The 25,925-nt window shown below is 42.0% G+C and overlaps 1 protein-coding gene across 6 annotated transcripts in view; it reads right to left on the bottom strand.

Annotated features, from left to right (window-relative positions):
• Window positions 1-25,092, bottom strand: part of TMEM245 (transmembrane protein 245) — a 101,375-nt gene extending 76,283 nt beyond the window's left edge. For all 6 annotated transcript variants that reach the window (XM_073876593.1, XM_073876594.1, XM_073876595.1 and 3 more), the window contains exons 1-3: window positions 24,495-25,092; window positions 12,840-12,957; window positions 11,090-11,191 (exon numbers count right to left, since the gene is read on the bottom strand). In XM_073876593.1, coding sequence (XP_073732694.1) covers window positions 11,090-11,191; window positions 12,840-12,957; window positions 24,495-25,082 — 808 coding nt within the window. In that variant the 5' untranslated portion in view covers window positions 25,083-25,092. The remainder of the gene's footprint in view (window positions 1-11,089; window positions 11,192-12,839; window positions 12,958-24,494) is intronic.
• Window positions 25,093-25,925: the final 833 nt, after the last annotated feature.

The raw sequence follows: 25,925 nt of genomic DNA, 5'->3' as shown, positions 1-25,925 counted from the left end.
CTCAACTCTATGGTCAACTCATCTTTGACAAAGCAGGAAAGAATGTCCAATGGAAAAAAGACAGTCTCTTCAACAAATGGTGTTGGGAAGCTTGGACAGCCACATGCAGAAGAATGAAACTGGACCATTTCCTTACACCACACACAAAAACAGTCTCAAAATGGATGAAAGACCTAGATGTGAGACAAGAATCCACCAAAGTCCCAGAGGAGAACATGGGCAGCAACATCTTTGACCTCGACTGCAGCAATTTCTTGCTAGACACATCACCAAAGGCAAGGGAGACAAAAGCAAAAATGAATTACTAGGACTTCATCAAGATAAAAAGCTTTTGCACAGCAAAGGAAATAGTTGACAAAACTAAAAGGCAACCTATGGAATGGGAGAAGATATTTGCAAATGTCTTATCAGATAAAGGGCTAGTATGCAAAATCTATAAAGAACTTACACCCAAAAAACAAATAATCCAGTCAAGAAATGGGCAGAAGACATGGACATTTCTACAAAGACAACATACAAATGGCCAACAGACACATGAAAAAATGCTCCATAACACTCAGCATCAGGGAAATACAAATCAAAACCACTGAGATGCCACCTCACACCTGTCAGAAGGGCTAAAATTAACAACTCAGGAAATGACAGATGTTGGTGAGGATGTGGAGAAAGGAGAACCATCTTACACTGCAGGTGGCAATGCAGACTGGTGCAGCCACTCTGGAAAAGTTAAAAATAGAGCTACTGTAGGACCCAGCAATTGCATTATTAGGTAGTTATCCAAAGGGTACAAACATAGTGATCGAAGGGGCACATGCACCCCAATGTTTATAGCAGCAATGTCCACAATAGCCAAAATATGGAAAGAGCCCAAATGTCCATCGACAGATGAATGGATAAAGAAGAGGTGGGATATATATATATATACATATATATATATAATGTGTGTGTATACATACACACACATACACACACACACACACAGAAGATTACTCAGCCATCAAAAAGAATGAAATCTTGCCATTTGCAATGACGTAAACAGAACTAGAGGGTATTATGCTAAGCAAAATAAGTCAGAGAAAGACAAATACATGATTACACTCGTATGTGGAATTTAAGAAACAAAACAGATGAATATAGGGGAAGGGAAGGAAAAATAAGACAAAAACAGAGAGGGAGACAAACCATAAGAGACTCTTAACTACAGGAAACACACTGAGGGTTGCTAGAGGGGAGATGGGTGGGGGGGTGGGGTATCTGGGTTATGGGCATTAAGGAGAGCACTTGATGGAATGAGCACTGGGTATTATATGCAACCGATGAATCACTAAATTCTACCACTGAGGGCGCCTGGGTGGCTCAGTTGGTTAGGCGACTGCCTTCGGCTCGGGTCGTGATCCTGGAGTCCTGGGATCGAGTCCCGCGTCGGGCTCCCTGCTCGGCAGGGAGTCTGCTTCTCCCTCTGACCCTCTTCCCTCTCGTGCTCTCTATCTCTCATTCTCTCTCTCTCAAATAAATAAATAAAATCTTAAAAAAAAAAAAAAAAAATTCTACCACTGAAACTAATAATAAACTAAGTTAATTAAATTGAATTTAAATTAAAATAAAATAAAATGCCAAAAAAAGAAAAGAAAATGAAGCTGATATACAAAGGATGAGAAGGAATTCATCAAGAGAATGTAAAGAGAGTATTTTGGGCAGAAGGAAGTGAGTAGGAAGGCTGTAAGCGAACACACTAGCATGTTAAATAGAGTGTAAGAAGGTCCGTGTCTGGATCACAGCTAGCAGGAAACCGGTATCGAATAAACCAGGCTGGACATGGTGAGTCAGAGGATGCACGTCACAGAAGATCAAAGTACTTTAGGCTTTATTCTGAAAGGAGTAGGAAAGTAGTGAAGAATTTTAAACAGGGTAATAATATTTCTACTGAAATGTTATTGAGATGATTGTAGCTTTACGTGCAATTTTAAGAAAGGAGGAAAGAGAGATCTTGTGTACCCTTTACGCAGCTTCCCCTAGTGGTAACATCTTGCAACACTGAGGCATAATATTGTGATCAGGATTATTATCATGGACACAAGATATAGGACAGGTTCATCACTGCAAGGATCTCTCATGTTGCCCCTTCAGGAGCACACCCAGACGCCTGGTTTATAAATAAATGAACAGTTTTGAGATATAAAAAGATGCCTCTTGCTGTCTGGTCAAGAGCAGATTGGAGGGGCCCAAGAATGGGTACAGGGAGAGAAGTTAACGGCAATTCTACAGGCAAGACATGATGATAGCATGGTCTGCAGTAGCTAGCAGGAGAGATGTCAGAAAAGTGGTCGCACTGAAGAGTCAGGGAGTAGTCAAAGTGGACCAGACGTGATGATGAACCCATGAAGGAAATGAAAGACATGAAGGGTCAAAGGTAAGCCCCAAGTTTCCAGATTATGGTTATACAGATAACCACAAGGGAATACCATGTTGACAACCATGGAGGGGAAACAGAGGAAGATTTGAACATATTAACATGCTTTTTTTAGACTTCCAGACAGAATTTTCAAAAACTGATTACACCGGAGACAAGACAGGACTTAGCTTTCTGTACACCCAAGAGAGGTTTCTTAGGTTCCACTCGAGAGCAGAGGATGGGAATGCCTGATGACTAATGGCCTGGGACAGCACAGCAGAGATAGAAAAAGACTTCCAGTCAGAATTCAAAGTATTCCCCCTTATGTAAGATTAAAGACTAGTCAAGGGTCCTAAATTACTAAACCCACCTCTTCACAAGTAATTTAATCAAATAGTGACTCATCTTTGAGAGATTCTGAAAAATAAGTCCCTTGTATTAAGTCGCTCCGCAGTAACAATGTTATAGCTCCTTAATTATGGATTTTCAGTTTGGCTGCAGTTTGACTTATATTTCTCAACTCCCATTAAGTCCTCATTCACCAAACAGGTGACTAGGCTACATGCTGAGATAAGAGGCTGAGAGCCAAGTCCCAAGCTCAGTCTGATATTTAGATTATCAGTTACGATTCAGTACATTAGGAGCTAATGTAAACACGAGTGTAGCATATTTGAGGAGCACAGAAAACGGAAACCTAATCCATGCTTGGGAGGTCAGGGAAGGACTTCCAAAGGTGCTATCTGACAAGAATGGTAAAAGATGCCACTCTTTAAATCCATTTAAATATGTTATCCAGATTAAAAAAAAAAAAGACACAGCAAGTCTATCTTGGAGAGGAAGATGCTGGTATCTCAGAAGGCAGAGGGAGAAAAGGTTTCCCAAAAGACAAAAGAAAGCAGGTGTAAAGACACAAAGGCAAGGAAAAGCAGAGTGTCCTGTTCAAAGAACTCGAAGAAGTCCAATAAGGCCAGGACATACGGTACAATGAGAAGAGCGAAGAGATGCAAGGATGCAGAGGGAGAATGGAGCATCTCATATTTACTAGGCAGCCAGGCAGTACAATCCATGCAGCCCAGCGGCTGAGGGCACAGGTGAGGAAACAAGACTGCCCAGGTTCAAATCCCAGGTCTATTCCCTACTAGCTAGATGGCCATGGGCAAGTTACTTAAAATCCTCATATATGGGCCTTATATAAAATCCTATTTCATGTGACATTTAAGGGAAACAATACATATGAAATAATCAGAACAATGCCTGGTATGAAGGGCTTGCTCAATAAATGTTAGCTATTTCAAAACCATTGGCTTTGATAGTATAAACTATGAGCATAAGCCACTAGCACTCCTGCAGTATTTGTCTGTGCTTCTCATCCCCTTTCTACTTCATTATACTGCCATTTTCCTAGATCTTATGCCCTTAGCCACATTTTTAGATCTCCCCACAGAGTTATGTGAAATAACTTGCATCCAGTAGGCACTGACAGACTCAAGGAAAAGACCAGTAAATTAAACCTTCACAATTATCGCTTAAAGACTCTCCAACTTGCTGATGTCACAAAAATAATGCAGTAAATATTCAGTGAATCATAGCTAAATCAATGAAAACTATGCAATATCATCCTCGTTGATATACAAACAATGACAAATTTTTAGAGTGCCCGAAACTTTGCAAAGGAATGAAAAGAGTAGCACACAGGGAAAATCCAGAGTACCTGAAAATTATGGATGTAAGATCTGATGACTGCTCTTATTTATCAAACAGGCACTTTAATGATTTCTGCCTTAGTGAAATCACTTCAAAAACCCCAAGGGTTCTGGCAGAAATGATGAACTAAAAACACAAGAACGCCAGGAAAGAGAATCCAGGCAAAGTCATGGTACTCGAAAAGAAACCCCAGCTAAAAATAGGCACACAGACAAGGGCACATAATCTTGGGACCTCAGAACTATAAACAAAAAAAGGAAAGAGCATCCAAGGTTTCAAGTATCAATCTACCCAGAGACAGGGCCAGTGTCAAGTGGAGGCCCAAATAACAGGGACCTAACACAAGGCCAAACAAGCAGGACACTAACATTAGCAGCCTAGCACCAGGGGATGGAAACTAATGGTCTAGCACGTAAGACACCAATCACATGTTTGGACAGTATCTGTTAATATGGCTAGGGCATCAATGGGCAGAACAGTGTTTCTAATACTCAGAGGATGATATATTTTGAGAACAGTCTAAATAAGGAGATACCCGATCTACTTAGTGCTCGTTCACAGTGACAGTGGCAGATGCCAGAAATACATCCAAGGATGCTTACTGGAAGGGGGCTCTACCACAGACCAAGTAAAATCTCCCCAGCATGCAAAGTTCCCTTTGAAGAAGGCTTCTGTTTCTATCACTAATGTGGAAAATATGCCTCCATCTCAATGGCTCCTAGTATCACTTCATTATACTACTGGTCAGTAGCAAGGGCTTGGATATGGACCAGTAGGAGTTTCTCTAGGCCTCTTTAAATGACTATGTCAGACCAGGCAGTAACAGATGAGCAGTAAGAAATTTAGTTTATTCCTTTTCTTTTTCCAGTTTGGGCTCAACTGGACCAAACTTGTTCACTCATATTACATGTTATCCCAAAATGATTAAGGCAACTACTAAGCCTTCCCTGCCAAGGTATTTCTGATCATTTATAAACAATCACCAATATTTGGAGGAACAGACCCAACTGTACTTGCCCTTACTTGTCAGACTGGGTGTCCAGGTTATCAAAGGTACATCTGGTGCTTGTTTGCCTTGCTTTTGAAAAAGCACTTCTAAGTGTAAATTTACTCAGAGTATATGGCTTTCTGAGTCTACGTTTCTTCACCTGTAAAATAAGTACCAACCAGGGCACCTGAGTGGCTCAGTCATTAGGCGTCTGCCTTCGGCTCAGGCCATGATCCCAGGGTCCTGGATTGAGCCCCTCATCGGGCTCCCTGCTCAGCAGGAAGTCTGCTTCTCCCTCTCCCACTCCCCCTGCTTATGTTCCCTCTCTCACTGTGTTTCTCTCTGTCAAATAAATAAATAAAACCTAATAAATAAATAAATAAATAAAATAAGTACCAACCCCACTGGATTATTAAGAAAATTAAATAAGATAGCATGTTTAAAGAGCCCAGCAGAGGGGCACCTGGGTGGCTCAGTCGTTAAGCGTCTGCCTTCGGCTCAGGTCATGATCCCAGGGTCCTGGGATCGAGCCCTGCATCGGCCTCCCTGCTGGGCGGGAAGCCTGCTTCTCCCTCTCCCACTCCCCCTGCTTGTGTTCCTGCTCTCGCTGTGTCTCTGTCAAATAAATAAATAAAATCTTAAAAAAAAAAAAAAAAGAGCCCAGCAGGACCTCACTCATGTTGCTATAATTAACAATGTGAGTGTTCTTTCCTCACAAGCCAAGGGCACACCCTGAAGTTGGATTCCAGGTTTCTACCAAATGACACATGGTCCAGGAGGCAGAGGAGCTAGTTCCTGAACTTGTGGTAGGCCAACAGGGCCCGCAGGTAAGACTGAGGAGCTCACAACTACAGCGGAGTCAAGAGAGATCAGCAGTCACTCCCTTTTCAGGGTGACTGATGCTTGTTCAAAGAGCCCAGTGAAGGGGAAGAACACCAGGCTTAGGGTCAAGACCCTAAGTTTTAAATCTTAGCTCTACCAGTCGTCTGTGTGGGCAAGTTATTTAAACTCTGAAATTAAATGCCTTCATCAGCAAAATGGACATATCTACTTTACAAGGGTTTTTTTTTGGGGGGGAGGGGTTGAGGATTATTTATGGATTTAAAAAGACAGTACATTTTAAAACACAGTAGACACTTAACATTTTTTCCCTCCATTATATTGGAGTTCCAGAAAATGCCAAGTTAAGAGTTCCCAAGGTCTAAGAGAAAACCATTGAGTAAGGCCCCTGGGTTCAGAAGGAACCAATGAAACTAACTCCACGATGATCCACAAGAAGAGTTTTCCAGATCTAGGAACTAAACAGCCTTCGTGCTTTGATCCAAAGGATTTATCCTGTGAATCCAGTGAACCACACACCCTAAAAGCTCCTACAACAGCAAGAGTCAAAGCTCAGAAGACACAGAGAAAGATGCCTACACAGTTGACCGTCAGACACGTCCTCCAAGAGGACAGTGGAAATGATAAGGAATAAATGCACATATTGCCACAGGAGTGCATTAAAGCCTTCCTGGGCCTAAGTATATTAGAGTGACATCTCAGGACAGAACTGACTATAATAAAAGGGAAAGGTTGTCCTGATATGGACTAGATGGGTTGAGTTCTGATGCCTAAAAGAAACAAGGTTCTAGGGGCAAGAAGACTCAGAAATTTAGGGGGAAAAAATGTTGAAAAGGCTTATTTTATGATGAAGATTATCTAGACTAGAAATCTGTAAAAGGACTCTAGATCAAGAATATCTATTCTGGGGGAGCCCGGGTAGCTCAGTCAGTTGAGTGCCTCACTCTTGGTTTTGGCTCAGGTGATGATCCATGGTTTTGGGATCTAGCCCCAGGTCGGACTCCGAGCTCAGTGGGGGGGGTCTGCTTGAGATCTCTCTCCCTCTCCCTCTGCCCCTCCCTGCAGTCTCTCTGTCTCTCTCTCTCCAAAACAAATAAATCTTTAAAAAAAATAAAATATTCTGGGGCGCCTGGGTGGCTCAGTCGTTAAGCGTCTGCCTTCGGCTCAGGTCATGATCCCAGGGTCCTGGGATCGAGCCCCGCATCGGGCTCCCTGCTCGGCAGGAAGCCTGCTTCTCCTTCTCCCGCTCCCGCTTGTGTTCCCTCTCTCGCTGTGTCTCTCTCTGTCAAATAAATAAATAAAATCTTTTAAAAAAAATAAATAAAATAAAATATTCTGAAATAGACTGGAATGAGAGTAAACAAAACAAAACAAAACAAAAAACAACATTTCCAAATCTGTTCTCAACATGTATTCTGTGTCCCTGTGATTTCCTTCCTTGTAATAGTCTAGAATACAAATACCAGAAATCTGGCTGGCATGCCAGCACATCACTATGCTGCGTTTATCTGATAATAATAATCGAACATGAAAAATAATAATGATAATAATCAAATATGGCCTTCTTTCTCCCACAGCTCAAAACTTGGTCTTAGAATCCCAACCGCACAGCTCCCTCAGCTGCTATCACCAGCTGACTAGAATTTTTTTTAAGACTTACTTGAGAGAGAGAGAACAAGCAAAGTGGGGAGGGGCAAAGGGAGAGGGTGAGAGAAACTTTATCAGACTCTGCGCTCAGCACAGAGCCAACACAAGACTCAATCTCACAACCCTGAGATCATGACCTGAGCCAAAACCATGAGTCGGAGGCTTTACCAACTGTGTTGTCCAGGCGCCCCATAGCTGACTAGAATTTACACCCAAGAGAAAACCCATCTGAAATCCATTTTAACCTACATCATTCATATACTTGCAGCAACATACTTACTTAGCCCTGGACAAAAGCAGTCAAGAAGAGAACACTGTCCTTAAGAAATTAAAAACAGAACTACCATAAGATCCAGCAATTCCACTTCAGTGTATTTATCCAAAGAAAACAAAAACACTAACCGGAAAAGATTTATACGCCCCCATGTACATTACAGCATTACTTACAATCGCCAAGATATGGAAAAAACCTGTGTCCATCAATGGATGAATGGATAAAGAAAATGTGGTATGTGTACACAAGAGGAGGGGGAAGGAAGGGAGAGGGGGAGGGGAGGGAGGAGGGGAAGAAGAAGAAATCTTGCCATTTGCAACAGTATGGATGGACCTTCAGGGCATTATGCTAAGTGAAGTAACTCAGAGAAAGACAAATACCATATGATCTCCCTTATATGTGGAAACTTACACACACACACACACACACACACACACGCACAACAAGCTCACAGATACAGAGAATAGACTGGTGGTTGCCAGAGCTGGGGGTAGGAGACAGAAAAAATGGGTGAAGGGGATCAAAAGGTACAAACTTCATTACAAAATAAATCATAGAGATGTCACGTACAGCATGGTGTCTAGAGCTAGTAAGACTGTACTGCATATGTGAGAGTTGCCAAAAGAGAACGTTCTCATCACAAGAAAAAAAACTGTTTGTAAATACATAAGGTGACAGATGTTAACTAGACTTCTTATAATCACTTTGCAATGTACTGTTCAAACATCAAATCATTGTTGTATACCTGAAACTGATACAATGCTATATGTCAAATATATCTCGAAAAAAAAAAAGAAAAGAAAGAGAGGACTTTCCAGATGAACAAAAAAAAAGAAAACTGTCCTGGGGTGAAGGGTGAGGGATAAGCTGAGTTATCTGAATTGTCACTATTAGCAGAAAAGGGGTGGGGGGGGTTGGGGGAGAGGAGATAAAGCTACCAAGAGGAACAAGTGGTGACCACTAAGCTTTCCACAATAGCTGTCGAAACAGGAAGTTCACGTCTACTGGTCTGATATAGAACCACAGAGTCTAACATATTGTGACCAGGAAGACAGGTTGAGCAAAGAAAATCCGGAAAGAGAGCAAAATAAAATCTTTCTGATTTTCCACTATCAGAGAGAGAAGGTTTCCAAGCAAAATAATAACCAAAGAGCAATTTAAATAAAAAATGAAGACAAAAACTATGAGGTAGCAGTACAAAACACCACAAATAGCCTTGCGATTAGCATAAAATGAAGAGGCTGAGAATAATGTAGAAGTATACCGGACACAGAAAGGTGCTCATGACATAAAGTTTAAAATGTCGATTACAAAAGAGAACATTCACTATGAGCCAATTTTCTTGTGGTTTAAAGTCTGAAGGTACACAAGTCTTAAGGCAGTAGTTAATGTTTAGGTGAACAGTGGGATTTTGAATGATTTTTTCTTTTTCTTTTTTTTTTAAGATTTTATTTATTCATTTGAGAGAGAGAGAATGAGAGAGAGCACATGAGAGGGGGAGGATCAGAGGGAGAAGCAGACTCCCTGCCAAGCAGGGAGCCCAAGGCGGGACTCGATTCCCGGACTCCAGGATCATGACCTGAGCCGAAGGCAGTCGCTTAACCAACTGAGCCACCCAGGCGCCCTGATTTTTATTTTCTTTTTGTTCGTTTCTCCAAATGAACAACAACAAAATATTGGAGAAATTAATTTTTTGAAAAATCTGCTGCAATTAGTAATTTGCTTTTACTTCATGTATAGCCCTCAGAAAGAAGGAACGAATGTCAGTTGCAGTAAAGTTGTGTGCTGCTCAGACCCACCTTTCCAGTCACAATCGTCTCCACAGGGGAGGATGAGGAGATGTCCAGTCTGATGATCCGTTAGTATCTGGCCACCCCACGCCTTACCTTACAACTCATTAGAAACCTGTGTCTTTAACAAACTGTTTCTGGATATAAATCACTTGCAACCAGGGCATTTCAAAAATACTCTTGAGGAGAAAATGATATATTCAGCTTGGTACTAGAAGTTCCAGCCAGAGCAGCCAGGCAAAAAAAAAAAGGGGGCATCCAAATTAGAAAGAAGTAAAACTCTCTCTTTTCACAGATGACATGATCTTATATATGCACAATCCTACAGAAGCCACAAAAAACTATTAAAGCTTATGAATAAATTCAGCAAAGTTGCAGGACCCAAGATCAACCTTGAATTTGGCAATGGTGTTTTTAGATAGGACACCAAAAGAACAAGCAACACAAAAATTGGAAAACTCATAAAGATGTGGAAATTAAACAATACAATTTTGATTAACCAATGTGTCAAAGAAGAAATCAAAAAGGAAATCAAAGAGTATCTCGATCCAAAGAAAATGAAAACACAACAAATGAAATTTATCGGATGGAAAAGCAGTTCTAAGAGAACAGTTTAGAGTGATAAGTACCTACATTAAGAAAAAAGATATTGGGGCACCTGGGTGGCTCAGTAGGTTAAGCGTCTGCCTTCGGCTCAGGTCATGACCCCAGGGTCCTGGGATCGAGCCCCACATTGGGCTTCCTGGTCAGCAGGGAGTCTATTTCTCCCTCTGCCCTTCCCCTGCTCATGCTCTCTCTCTCTCTCTCTCTCTTAAATAAATAAATAAAATCTTTGAAATAAAGAAAGAGAAAGAAAGAAAAAGAACGAATGCAAATAAATAACCTAACTTTATGGCTAGCTGCTTAATGGGCACAGCCTTTCCTTTTAAAATGTCCTAAAACTGGGGCACCTGGATGGCTCAGTCGTTAAGCATCTGCCATTCGGCTCGGGTCATGATCCCAGGATCCTGGGATCGACCCCCGCATGCCTGCTCAGCGGGGAGCCTGCTTCTCCCTCTCCTACTCCCTGCTTGTGTTCCCTCTCTCGCTGTGTTTCTCTCTGCCAAATAAATAAATAAAATCTTAAAAAAAATAAAAAATAAATAATAAAATAAAATATCCTAAAACTAGATGGAAGGAGTGGTTGCACAACAATGTAAATGTACTAAATCCACCTTTAAAAAGTTAATGGTTAATTTTATATGAATTATACCTTTAAAAAATGAAAAAAAGGGGGGGAGTGGGGCACAGTCTTAAAACCTAAAATATTTTAAACATGTTTATTTTCTGTTCAGAAAATACCACAGATTTTAAAACAGATATAAAGCACTTTCATCATTGCATGTTTTTTTAAATAAAGCTACTTTCCCAAATACTTCTTTAAAGTAATATTAATAGAATGCCCTATTTCTTACCAGAAGACTCTTTTCCATTCTGTTTCTCATAGAGCGTGCCCACAGACATCAGGAAAACAATAACCAGGAACACTGGAATTCTCCATGAGCCAGCCAGGGATGCTGAAAATTATTAAGAGTTAACATTTTTAGTTAAATAAAAATCTAGCACTTGTCTTTAAAAGACTCAGTTTATTCTTAGCAACAGTATCTGAAGGTAAAGGTTAGATTAAAAAAAAAAAAAGACTCAGTAGACAGAACAATTTGGTATAGATGTCATTAACAAAATTATTTCACAAGGAAAAAAAATTTTTTTAAAGGCCATAAGACAGATGAAATCCCAGTTCAGGACTCCTCTCAGTTAAATCCAGGCCTGCTCTGAGGCCCCTGTTCTAAAGGACTGGGTATGTGCCAGCCTACCCTGAACGGGCTTCTATCACCTGAGTAATCGAGTCTATTCTAAGGCACACCAGCATTTAAGACAATCCTGAACTCAAGCCTTTCGCTTAACCCCAAAATGACCTGCATCAGGCACAGAACCTAAAGTCATGACTTCATTTCCTGAAAATACCACTGGGTGTGAACTCCCATCTCTCAAGAAAGGGTGAAATGGCCCAAAGGAGCACTGCAAAAAGCTTCAGTGTATCCTCAGTGTATAGGGCAAAAATGCTAACATTTTTCATCCCTACCTGTAGCCATTTGCTTTTCCCTGAGTTGATCTAGAGCCCCCTGGACTGCCTATTTCCCTCCGCTGCTTTCCCCAAATTCAAAACGAGTCACATCAGACATCAGGGGATCTTGCTAAAATATAACATACTCCTTAGGATTCCAAATCAGCAAAGCTAGAAAGTAATGTTTTGTTAATGTTTTGTTCCACATCAGACGCTAAGCAAAGATCTTTAGAGTGATAAGTGCCTACATTAAGCAAAAAAGATATTGGGGCACCTGGGTGGCTCAGCAGGTTAAGCGTCTGCCTTCAGTTCAGGTCATGGTGGCTCAGTAGGTTAAGTGTGGAAAACTCTGGTTTTTAACAATAAGCAGCTCTAAAAACTACTTTAAATAGGCTAACTACTGCTCTAGATTACTGAATTTTGTATTTATTAGAACCTAATGCTTCCATAAGCTTAAGATGTGGAGATAAAAAGAGTACCTGAAAAAAATCACTCTGCAATCTCCCAGCAGCCACCCAGCTAACAGTAAAGAGAACTCATTACTTTAAGCTGCTGACAAAGATCGTCCTGATGTTGAACAGATTTGTCTCCCTGAAGCTACTCGTTGCTCTGACATCTCTCCCTCATGGTTACAGAGATCTGTTTAAACCACTCTTTCACATGATAGTCCTTCAAATACTTGCAACAGGCTTCCATATTTTATCTCCTCCTTCCATCCACCCATGGAGCCCAGTCCCCTTCTCTCATCCTCAGTAAATACCTCTGGTTCCCGTAACTATTGCTCACACACTTGACTGTTTATCTATATCCTCCTTAAGTTTGACACTCAGAAGTGGCCATGACAGTCCAAGGGTGCTCTACTTTTTAAGATATATTTATTTTTAAAGGACCTTTTGAAAATGAACATTCGATATCCTTAAAAGACATGTTAAAGCATAACATTTGTATTAAAGATTAAAGAAGGATTAAAAAACAATTTCTAAAGATTATTTTAAAGAATGCTAAATGCAACATATAACACTACAAAAAAATTCACTTGAATTCACGTGATCAGCCTCTGCTGATCTTAAGCTAGACTTTCTTAGAAAAAAGGGACCCACCTAAATGAAAAAGCAATATAATCCAGACAGGAATTGAAACTGCTCTCAAGTAGCGTTCAGTGCTTGCATTCCACTTGAATGAAACAGTCAACACATAGCCAACTACCAACGTCCAGATCTTAAATGAAATATAGACACAGTTGTAAATATATACACATGAAAATAAACATATAATTATACAAAATCTGCACACATCTATATAGCATGAGAGCTATGGATACAACACGGATAAGATGAGGGTGGTGGTGCTAAATGGCATGTGTATAGGTTTTCCTCTTCTGTGTAGATAAATCAAGTTTTGAAATAAACAAGCATTTGAAATCCAGCACATGCAGCGATATTTAAATAGTCTTGCAGCGCCTGGCTGGCTCAGTCAGTGGAGCGTGTGACTCCTGATCTCAGGTTTTTAACAGGTTGTAAGTTCGAGCCCCACACTGGGTGTACGGATTACTTAAAAATAAAAATCTTAAAAAAGAGAAAAAAATAATCTTAACAAAAAAACGACCATATAGTTTTGAGATATATTGAAGTCCAAAAGTTATTGTATACATAAAGATGCTTAAGATAGAATATTCATTTTTAAGCTATGGACTTAAATTGAGAGCTTCATATGTGGAATTCTTCAAGTTTTCTCTATAGATTAATATTTTAAAAAGAAAAACAACAAAAAAAGAAAGCTTTCCCAGGGCGCCTGAGTGGTACAGTCAGTTGCGCACTCTTGGTTTTGGTGCAGTCAGTTCAGGACTCATGGTTTCGGCTCAGGTCATGATCTCAGGGTCCTGGGATGGAGCTCTGCATAGGACTCCCTGCTCAGCATGCAGTCAGCTTGATTCTCCCTCTCCTATTGCCCCTCCCATTCATGCTCACTCTCTTTCTCCCTCAAATAAGTAAATAAATCTTAAAAAAAAAAAAAAGGCAGGAAGGAAGGAAAGAAAAAAAGAAAAAGAAAGCAAGCTTTCCCAAAAGAATCAGGTTAAAAGATTCCATCACAGCCTATGAACTATGTTTGTTAACTGTGAAAAGAATTTTTTTTTAAAGCTAGCAAGAAGGCAGCCAGGTGAAGTGTGACCCCTAAAACAATCTAGGTAACAGATGGTTAACCCTAGTCGAGTTATGTGCACAGCTCAAAAAGCGTAGCTAAAAAAAATATTACCAGAGAAGAAACAGCAAGAGCTGAGGACAGAGGAACCACCAAGGTCCCCTCCTCAGTTTTCCCTCCACGAAAACCAAAGACTCTAGCACTAATAAAACACCTGCACAGCCTATACAGAAACTCTCTAAAGACATTTACAAAAGATGGAAGGAATACATAACCTAGAACAATGTGAGCACCAAGAACCTATTAAAATAACCTGGGGGTGCCTGGGTGGTCCAGTTAGCTAAACATCTAACTCTTGGTTTCTGCTCAGGTCATGATCTCAGGGTCCTAAGATCCAGCCCCACATCGGAATGGAATCTACTTCAGATTTTCTTGTCCTCCCGCTCATGCGCACTGTCTTTCTCAAAATAAATGAATAAACCTTAAAAAAAAAAAAGTAAAATAGGGGCGCCTGGGTGGCTCAGCTGTTAAGCGTCTGCCTTCGGCTCAGGTCATGATCCTGGGGGTCCTGGGATCGAGCCCCGCATCGGGCTCCCTGCTCCACAGGAAGCCTGCTTCTCCCTCTCCCACTCCTCCTGCTTGTGTTCCCTCTCTCGCTGTGTCTCTGTGTCAAATAAATAAATAATCTTTAAAAAATAAATTAATTGAAATAAAATAAAATAACCTGAATCTTGGGGGGAAATAGGCAAATCAAAACAAAACAACACCTGTTACAATGCAGAAAATGAAGAAAAAGAACTGAACTGATTACTACAAAAGAGGTAAAAGAAACTATCTTCTAGTTTATCTGGGTCATATCAATCAATAAAATAGTCTTTTAGGCTGAAATGTTCACAGCTTCTGACCGGAGACTTCAGCTTTGGAACTTTACTAAATAATAGTAAATTCTGAAAAAGGCTTTATAATATAAAGAAGCTCATCAGAGTATAATTTAGAATAATGTAAAGTGGATAACCTAATAAGTTCAACAATTCGGGAGTACAGAGGATTCACTCAATAAAATGTATGCAGCCATTAAAATAGGGTTTTTTAAACAAAAACTATAGTTAGAAACACTCCTATGATATTCTTAAAAAGCAAAATACAAAAATCTCATACATATGACATGACTATATCTACTGTGTGGCGAGAGGAAAAGGAAATGTACTAAGAAGTTAGCAGTTATATTCGGGTGGTGAGATTTTGGTTCTCCTTTTACTTTTTCTGTATTTTCCAAAGAGCTTTTAAGAAGCACTAATTCTTTTTATCATAGAAAGGATATTAAAATATTCTTCTGGGGGCGCCTGGGTGGCTCAGTTGGTTGGGCGACTGCCTTTGGCTCGGGTCATGATCCTGGAGTCCCGGGATCGGGTCCTGCGTCGGGCTCTCTGCTCAGCAGGGAGTCTGCTTCTCCCTCTGACCCTCTTCCCTCTCGTGCTCTCTCTCATTCTCTCTCTCAAATAAATAAATAAAAAATCTTTAAAAAAAATATTCTTCTGGGACGTCTGGGTGGCTCAGTCAGTTAAGCGGCCGCCTCTGGCTCGGGTCATGATCCCAGGGTCCTGGGATCGAGGCCCGTATCAGGCTCCACGCTCAGCGAGAAGCCTGCTTCTCCCTCTCCCACTCCCCCTACTGTGTTCCCTCTCTGTCTCTCTGTCAAATAAATAAATAAAATCTTAAAAAAAAATACTCTTCTTCAAGCAACTCCATAAATATCAAGAGGTCTTAAGCCCCAGATATATGAGCACATGGGAAGTGAGACCACAGCTGCTTCAAAACAGTTCAAGCCTGCAGAACCACACAAATTTAACCTGGGAATTCAGAGAATCTGAGGTAGGGCTGTAGAGCTCAAAACAAAATGAGTATAATAATGGTACACTTACATAACACTTACTATGGACCAGACTCTGTTCTGTAGGATGGATTCCTACTAGTGTGTCCTTAAGAGTTTTTTTTTTTTGTCTCTATGTTTAGCCTCTGAGCAAACCTGTTCAAGTATGAATTTTCTTCCAGCCATAAATCAACAAACCACAGTTTATATATAAGAGGTCATACTTTCTCAAATTTATGTTCTTTAAAACAATGTATCCTTCTCAATATAGGAACTCATTAAATCCTCATAACCCCAGGAAATAAGTATTATTACCTTCCCCATTTTACAGATGAAAGAAACTGGGACTTCGGGGCAGTGACCTGCTTAAGGTCACACAGCTAAAAAATGACAGAGCCAGGATTAGAACCCAGGAATCTGGATCCACAGTCTGCTTTCTTAACCGTGAGAAGAAAGAAGGGTGGTGCTAAAAAAATAAAGCTGAAAAGCTGCTCCAGTATTCACAAGCAAAAATAAAAACAGTCTGTTTTGGCAACTACAAATTGTTGAAACAGAAAATGATGCTCAGCAAATGGCGGTCTTTGGTGGGTATGCCATACCGGGGTGATCAGCCCCACCCCATGAAACATTTAGTCAGTAATTCAGGTAAGAGACTAGAAGGCTTATTAACTGAACTCCCAGATTACACAAAACTGGGAATAAGCAATAAAAACTGAGATGACTATAAGGATTCAAAATAATATTCTGAAGCTAGAAAATGGCTAATTAAAATAAGACTAAATTTACTAGAAAGATACAAAAATCTGCTCTTAAGCTCAAAACTCAACTGCACAAGTACTGAACGGGAAGAGGACAGCTAAGCTAATTTCCAGTTCAGTGGGAGTCAGGAGTGTAAGTGGTGTGAGTGCCTATTAATAATGATCATATCAGGGGAAATGATTGTTTCAGGGATGTTTGCACTATCAAACCACAGCAATAAAATTCAGACTGGGAAAGGAAATAGAAATCACAACATAGGAGATACAAATACAGATGGGGGAGAAAAAACTGCTTAGCTTAGAAAAAGAAGGAAATATCAAGATTTGATAACTATCTTCAAATAGCTGGAAAAATGTCTTCTGGGAGAGGCATTCGCCTTAATTGCCTGTGGTCCTGAGAGCAGGAAAAATACATGGGAATTAGGAAGCAGCACATTTCAGCTCAATACGAGAATAAATTTTTCTAACAAACTACAGCTGTCTAAAAATGGAATGTTTTATTTGAGCAAAAGCTGTCAGGGATGACAAAGCAGGAGTCTGCTCTCAGTGAGAAGCTGACCTAGAGGATCACAAAAGGCATATCCTTTCAGACTTTAAGCCTATGTTTTCAAACTGATCTCCAGTAAGTTTCTCGTTCTTACCTGGACTCATAAGGAATCACTATCACCTACAGGGAGAGAAAAGACTTCATATTTCAGATTTTTTAAGGGAAAAGCATGGTCTAAAGAGAAGCACATATTTTCACCTAGTAAACCTAAAACTCATGGATAACCTCATTTCAGTTTAAAATAACCACTTATTAAGGGCGCCTGTGTGGCTCAGTTGGTTATGCGCCTTTTTTTTTTTTTAAAGATTTTATTTTTTTATTTGACAGAGAGAGAGAGAGACAGTAGAGCGGGAACACAAGCAGGGGAGAGGGTCAGAGGGAGAAGCAGGCTTCCCGCCGAGCAGGGAGCCCGATGTGGGACTCGATCCCAGGACCCTGGGATCATGACCTGAGCCGAAGGCAGACGCTTAAGGACTGAGCCACCCAGGCACCCCGCGCCTGACTCTTGGATTTTGGCTCAGGTCGTGATCTCAGGATCTCAGGATCATCGGGCTGGGCACTGGGCGCATGGAGCCTGCTTAAGGTTCTCTCCCTCTGCCCGTCCCCCACTGCCGCTCACAATCTTTCAAAAACATAAATAAAAATAAAAAATAACCACTTATTAAATATACTGCCCAATTCCACTTTTTTTTTTTTTAAGATTTTATTTATTTATTTGACAGAGAGATAGAGAGCACAAGTAGGCAGAGTAGCAGGCAGAGGGAGAGGGAGAAGCAGGCTCTCTGCTGAGCAGGGAGCCGGACATGGGGCTCGATCCCAGGACCCTGGGATCATGACCTGAGCCGAAGGCAGCTGCTTAACCGACTGAGCCACCCAGGCGCCCCCCAATTCCACTTCTAAACTTGGTTTACAGAAGCACTACAGACTGTGCAGAGAGATATGAAAATGTTCACCATGGCAGCATAAAATATTAAAAAATTAATAACAGGACTCTTTAAATAATTATTTAAATAAATAATGGTACCTCGAAAAACTGGAATAATTATTCAGGCTTTCAGAGATGTGATGAATACCCACGTTCAATGACAGTAAAAATGCATACACATATAAATTTATAATGGCGAAAATACACTTGCCAAAATATTTAAAAAATATTATCTCTGGATGGTTGGATTTCAGGGGGTAATTCGCTTCTTTCTGTTTTTCTTCAAGTGCTGAATTTTCTAAGATTATTATCTTTATAAATAGCAAATGTTTTTTAACTTAAAAAAAAACTCTTTTGGCCTATGGATTTTTTTTTCAATATTCTCAAGTGTCTCCTCAGAAAAGATTCACAGGATATTATCAGCTCAAAAAGTATGACCATTTGTAAGCACTTGAAATTTTTTTATTAAGCCATATTATACAAATTACCAATGTTTAAAAAAATATTTATCAGATTATCCTAATACAAATTGTGAGCTACAATAATCTGATAGGAACACTTTCTAAAACATCTGGAAAAAAGTTTTTTATACTACAGTACTAAAAAGAAAGAATTTTATCTATAAGTGCTAACAAGGAAAGATGTCTGCAATACAATGATAAAGAGCAAGGTGCAAAATTTTTATTTATGTTACCAGTTTTTGTTTTGTAAAACAAAAACCCTATACTTTATATATTCACATAAGCATACAAATAAATTTAGAAGGCTATTCATCAGTTAAAAATAGTAACATCTACACAGTGGGAATGGTGGCAGAAAAAAGAAATTATTCACTTTACCATATAGACTTCTATGATGCTTAAACTGATTTTTTTTTTTTTTAAGATTTTATTTATTTGACAGAGAGAGAGACAGCGAGAGCAGGAACACAAGCAGGGGGAGTGGGAGAGGGAGAAGCAGGCTTCCCGCGGAGCAGGGAGCCCAATGCGGGACTCGATCCCAGGACTCTGAGATCATGACCTGAGCCGAAGGCAGCCGCTTAACGACAGAGCCACCCAAGCGCCCCTTAAACTGATTCTTACATAACAAACATGTTTTACGTGATTCAGTTTCTGAAATTGCTAAATATTCTTTAAAATAACTTTTGTACCAAAAGTAAAGATTTGTACTTTCAGATTTCATACATAATTTCTAGGATGGATTCCTACTAGTGTGTCCTTAAGAGTTTTTTTATTTGTCTCTAGGTTTAGCCTCTGAGCAAACCTGTTCAAGTATGAATTTTCTTCCAGCCATAAATCAACGAACCACAGTTTATATATAAGAGGTCATACTTTCTCAAATTTATGTTCTTTAAAACAATGTATCCTTCTCAAAATACACATTCAATACTCACTTTAAAGCACCACTGTGTGCCAGATACCATATAAGACGCCCCATAAAAACTGGCAACATTTATTTAGCCCCTCATGCAAACTAATAAACAATCCAATTTCCTTTCATCTGGCTAATTAACCACATATGCTTTTCTGATTAAATAAAATATTAAATGCATTAGTAGACTTTGCCTTTTAGACTGTTGTATTTATCATCATGTGGGCATTAGCCAGAAAAATAACTTGGCTTGCTTCTGTTGCAGGTTTTTGCAAAACAGCTTCCTATGTCTTACAGAGAGAAGAAAACCACAGATAACGTACAATCCCAATTGCACAAATGTATAAATCTCAATCAGTGGTCACTTCAGGTACTTCATCCTCCTTTAAAACAGCTTTATTCTAATTTGAAAACTATTCTCTTTTGCGGTGTGGCAACTTAGAGTCAAGAATCTTTTATGATCAAAGTCTTTGAGAAAGAACCTAAGCACTGGAAACGTGTCTCTTTACTGATGCCAGGCGAGCAGAAACACACCTAAAAAAGGGTTCAGAAGTGGGATGGAGTGGGCCTGGCTGGCTGGCTAATGTGCACTTCCTAAGAGCCTCTAGAGCAGCACTGACAAATACTTCGGAACTGCGTGAGGAACCTTAGAAATCATCCGAGCCAACCCTGCACTTCACATAACTGGAAATGAGTAGCTCAGAGAAGAGCCCTGGTCAATCCAAGGTCACAAAACAAGTTATTGACAGAGCTCAGTTTGGAATTTACAGTCTTGGGGCACCTGGCCGGCTCAGTCAGAAGAACAAGCGACTCTTGATCTCAGTTTGAGCCCCATGTTGAGGGTAGAGACTACTTACAAAAAAATAATACATAAATAAATAGAATTTACAGTCTTCTCACCTTTCAACCACTATTCTTCCTACTTCATACTTCTTTATAAAGTAAAATGGAAACAGTGGGGTCAGGGGCCATGGAGAAATCAAATCTATCACTACTGCAAAAACTGTAAATGGTCTCCAAATCTAACATGTCTGAACTAAGAGGGAAAGGAAGATCAAAACACTCTCAGCAAAGAAAAGGGGTGGGGGAGGGGTGGGCATTAGCTTTTCAGTTTTATCTTGACAACTCCACATCATGGGAAGACGCCAAGGGCCCCAAGGACTGTATCACATGTCAGCATGGGGCAACAGGTGATTTTTTGTGTGTGTGTTTAAAAATCACTAAGTCCATACAAAATTTTAATATATTTTTAACTGTTTAAAAGAATTACTCATACCATAAATTACTACTCTTTACTTGTAAGCAGGACAGAGTGTTAGGAGACTGAAGAAACACAAAAGTGAGGTGAAGAGGAACTGAACTAGAAGGATAAACGAGCAAAAAAGGAAAATACAGGTACTGAAGCCACTACAAAGGAAAACTATTTCCAAGCTACTTGGAAATAGCTGAATAGATACAAAGATAAAAGAAGAAAAGAGATGGGGCACCTGGGTGGCTCAGTCGTTAAGCGTCTGCGTTCGGCTCAGGTCATGATCCCAGGGCCCTGGGACTGAGCCCCATATCAAGCTCCCTGCTCAGCGGGAAGCCTGCTTCTCCCTCTCCCACTCCCCCTGCTTGTGTTCCCTCTCTCGCTGTGTCTCTCTCTGTCAAATAAATAACATCTTAAAAAAAAAAAAAAGAAGAAGAAAAGAGATGACCAAGGTTTCTAGATGACTAGAATCCAAGAGTCTTTGGGGAAACATGTATGGTTAGTCCAGTCCTGATACTTTTATGTTTTCTCCCAAATAATTAAAATCAATTTTTATTTTAAAAAGTTAAATTAAAACATTTAAACACAATATAGTGGGGGGAAAACTTTTATAAATCCTTATCAAAGGTTACTCAGAATTTTGACAAAAGGACTTCAACTGCTGATAGGTCCACTGAATACCTGTCCTGACAGTATAAACAGATCAATCTCTAAATCAATCTTTGATTTAGAGATCCTCCCTCCTTCACAGGATAATCGTGAGAATAAGACAACACCCATGAAAGCACCTAATCCAGCGCCTGGCACGTGATAGATGCTTAAAAGTTGGATCTTAAACATATGAATTGTCAGCTATGTGACTTTTCTCCCTGCCTTTCCCATCTACATCCCTCTTTAGCGGCAAGCTCAAATTTACAAGTTGTCTAGAAAACGGACTCTTTTTCAATACCAGGCAGCTCTGCTTGGGCTCACAGAACCACAGCAAGAGTGAAGTTATGAGATAGAAAAGTTACAGAGTGGGGCCCTTGCCCAGCCACCCGACATTCCTTCACTTCATGTCAAGCCTTAATCAGCCCTTTTGGCTGAGAGCTGAGGACTCCCTGTTTGTTTCCCAAGTACACCTCTCCCTGCATCCAACCACCCACCCCTAAGTGCTGCTACAAGAAACCACAACTGCAAGCCTCATTTCTCTCAAACTCTGATCAACCTAGGGACCTACTCGTTCAATTTAACCCCCTCTACCACTCCTACTCACTCCTAACTCATACGGTTTCTGTTATAATGGCTTTGTTTCCCACCCACCCCCCGCACTCCTCTTCTCCCGTGCCCGTCACTATAGCCAAACAGCTGTTTCAAGGCTTTTAAAAATCACTAATTAACTTGACCACCCTAACCCCCGCTCCCCGCCACAAAATCAATATTGGTCCTTACTTCTCTTCCACTCATCCACAACTCAGATTACGGTATTTAAGTAAAATACAAAATTGAGGGTTTCTCCTCTGTAAAAACACATACAAAACTACATACATTCAGTTCCAGGCACTTCTTCACTGGTACTCAAATTCCTCATCTCTTTTCACTGAGGGTAACTAGCAGAAATGCCCCACTTTCCACTAACCCTGCCAATTTACCCATGTATTCAACTTCTCACTACAGTATGAAATTACGCTATTCACATGTTCGATCTTTTATTTTCCAATTTCCCAGTTTGGTGGATACCCTATTTGGCCTTGCCTACAATAATTTATACTAAATTGCAGTATCAACAGTCAAAATGTCAGCAGAAACCATACATGTGCCTGCCTCTGACAAGACTGAATTTTTTTTTTTTTAAGATTTTATTTATTTGACAGAGAGAGAGACAACGAGAGCAGGAACACAAGCAGGGGGAGCAGGAGAGGGAGAAGCAGGCTTCCCGCCGAGCAGGGAGCCCGATGTGGGACTCGATCCCAGGACCCCAGGATCATGACCTGAGCCGAAGGCAGACGCTTAACAACTGAGCCACCCAGGCGCCCAAGACTGAATTTCTCAGAATCAAGTCATAGTATTTATAATTCTTAACAGCATACAGTATCCTGCCTTATATGAGCCATTCAATCAAGTGAACTGTGCAACAAGATAAAGGAGAAATAGCACTGAAGGTATAAACAACAGGGTAAAGGAGCCGTGGCATACTCCAAAAAAGCGAAGCGTGGCTCTCTTCACATTGTTTGACTTTGGGACTATCACATTTTCTGTGCCTAAGAAGCCTCTCCTGAAAAGTGGCAGGGATCTGGCAGTAGAAAGTACATTAACTCTGGGATCTCTCCCACCTGACAATCCAGCAAGCCCTCAGAGTTCAAAGGTCATTCCACATCCCTCCTTCCTACCACAACTGAAATAGCTCAGGCCACTTGGAGGCCAAAGCTTGTCTGTTCGATCACATAGGCAGCATCCCAAAATTATGGATGAGGCACTCAATACCTTGCTGGCCCATGATGTGTGTGTGTGTGTGTCTTCTCCATGAGAATATGTTCACATACAATTATATGCACCTTGAAGACAAAGCCTGCATCTTATTCCTTTTAAACCCCTACACAAAGCCTAGTATCCATCAATATGTTCAATCACCTTTTAATGGAAACTGAGAGATGGCAGTGATAGAGCGAGAGAATACAGGAGTTCTGGGATCGATCATCACTTTTTTTTTAAGATTTTATTTATTTGACAGAGCACAAGCAGAGGGAGAGAGAGGGAGAAGCAGGCTCCCAGCTGAGCAAGGAGCCCGATGTGGGACTCCATCCAATCCCAGGACCCTGGGATCATGACCCGGGCCGAAGGCAGCCGCTCAACCGACTGAGCCACCCGGGCGTCCCCGATCATCACTTCTACAAATAACCTTGGCCAAGTCAAAAGCCTGCTTGACACATAAGGGGAATTATTTTGCAACTTGACGTCAAGGTGCACTGAACACTGACAAACGTGAATAAAATTTTAAATGGTACTGTTTATTGACAAATTAGTCTTCTTATGCATTAGATATCCACCTGTTTTTAATAGTCCTCACTTAAATAGTTGGGTACTAATTGGTCTGCAGTCTAGTCTGAGTTAGGAAATGTGCTACTAGATTATCTTTGAAATCCCTTCCAATTCGAAAGCTCCCTAATTTTCTAAGAATAAACTCAGGGTGATCCAAGAATCACAAATCTACCTCTCCTTCACCCAGTCTGCTTGAGTAATCCAGGTGGGAGGCGAGGTACTGTGGTACAGCTTTCCCTCCACAGGTGGTTCCCAAGAAGTAGACTGTGTGGTGGAGCAGGCCCAGGTCCTTCTCACTAAGAGTACTGAAATCATCTGAACTCAGAAGCGGCCCCGGCCTTTGAAGAACGCTTTGATTAGGACTTGAGAAACTTGAGTCAACCAGTCCCTTCTTTGTCCCTAACTAGCCGTGGCCTGGTTAAAAAAAAAAAAAGTCACCTCTCTCATCTGCAGAATGACAAGCTGGACTAGGAGCTGTAAGGTCCCTTCCTGCGGCCATCCAGATGGCCGGAGCCACCACCACCCTCCCCCTCCTCTGACCAGGGGTAAATTCAAGTCCACCTGCCGATGCTCAACTCAACCTGCAGAGCGGAACTGCGATTCTCAACCTGGGGACACGTCCCCCAAAGAGGGTCTATTCAGATGGGGCCAGGGGGACAAGGAGGCTGTTTTCGAGCCACACCCGCTCTCTCTTTGGAAGGAAGTGGGCCAAGGTCCTTAGGTGCCCGGGAAGGAGGGCGGAGACTTTTGATGGTCCCCGCACTGGTGAGGGGGAGCTGCGGGATGGCATCCCCGGGAACCAGGGGTGTGTGGTGAGGGGTGCCGCGTGCGCGTGCCCGCTGGGCCCGCGGACGGAGGCCGGGCCGCCGCTCACTCACCCACAGGCTGCTGAAGTAGTCCAGCCCGCGGCAGATGAGCGCGCCGGCGTGCGCCAGCAGCACCTGCACGCCCAGGTAGCTGCCAAGGCTGTAGAGGCCGTAGAGGAGCGGGCCGCCGGCGCCGAGCAACAGCAGCAGGCGGCGGCGGCGCAGCGCCTGCTCGCCCAGGGCCTCCACGCCGTAGTCGGCGAAGCAGAGCGGCAGCAGCAGCGCGGCCAGCACGATGGGCGTGTGCGCGCGGTGCAGGCGCTGCAGCCAGTGGCGGCCCAGGCGCGTCAGCGAGCTCTTGAAGGGGTGCAAGAAGGTGCCGCACAGCACGGCCCACAGCAGCGGCCGCAGGAAGGCCTCCAGGATGAAGTAGACGAGCACGGCGGCGCCGCAACACAGGCACACGAACAGCACGGCCCCCGTGTTGTAGAAGGCCTGCTTAATAGGCTTGTCGAAGCGCAGCGCCAGCGCCGGCGTCCTTGGGGTCTCCCCGCAGCAGCCGCCGCCGCCTCCCGGGCCGACCGGGCGCGGGGCCAGCGGCACCCGGCCCGGGGAGCCCCGTGGACTGGGCGCCTCGGGAGGGCCGCCGCCGTCGGCCATAGTGCCTCTGCCGCCGCCGCCAAGAGGCGGTACTGGGAAGCCGAGCGGGAGGCACGGAGAGAGGCAAGGCGTGCGGCGCGCGGCATTATGGTCGTTGTAGTTTCTAGCTGGGCACCGAGCGCCTATGAGACCCTTGGGGAACTACAACTCCCAGAAAGTATGGAAAGAGTTGCTTCGCCCCCGGGTTCCTTCGTCCATTGGTCCCTGCAGATCCAGGTAACCCGTTTCTGGGCTCAACATCTTCCGGGAGTCGGGGGGAAGGTCCCTTCACCCATTGGTTAAAGTCAACTTTTCAGGAGGCGGAATTCCAAAAGAGGCGCTACATTCGCAGATTGGAAATTCTAGGTGGTACCTTAGAATCCCGGGGAGCGGGGGGGGGGGGGGGTAGTACTTAACGAAAGACGGATCCCCACATTCAATTCTCTTCATTTATTTAATAAGCAAAGTGTTTGCTCTGGTGCAGGACTTTAAATAGCGATCACCATACCGCAGGCCCTGTTCCAAGTGCTTCATTCATTTAATCCTTAGAACAACCCTACAGAGAACATGGTGTTGTTATCCCCACTTTACAAAAAAGAAAACTAAGGCACAGAGAAGTTAAGTACCTTGCCAAGGTCACACAGCTACTGAGTAGCAAAGGCATAATTCAAGCTCGGAATCTGGCTCCTAAGTCTGTTGTCTTACCTGTTAACATTAATTGGTCTGACTAGTGATCTTTGGCATATTTTTTAAAGCTCCTCGGTGGACTGTAAAGTACAGCTACTGTTTACATTGGGGTAGGTGTCATGTGAGAGCTATCTAAACTCCTAAAAGAGCTCTAGATCGGAGTCTCAAACTGCTACT

The sequence above is a fragment of the Callorhinus ursinus genome, unplaced genomic scaffold (genome assembly GCF_003265705.2).
Source record: "Callorhinus ursinus isolate GAN/ISIS: 27379988/994484 unplaced genomic scaffold, GSC_fseal_2.0 scaffold24, whole genome shotgun sequence".
Lineage (NCBI taxonomy): Eukaryota > Metazoa > Chordata > Mammalia > Carnivora > Otariidae > Callorhinus > Callorhinus ursinus.
This window is presented reverse-complemented; position numbering and strand designations above follow the sequence as displayed.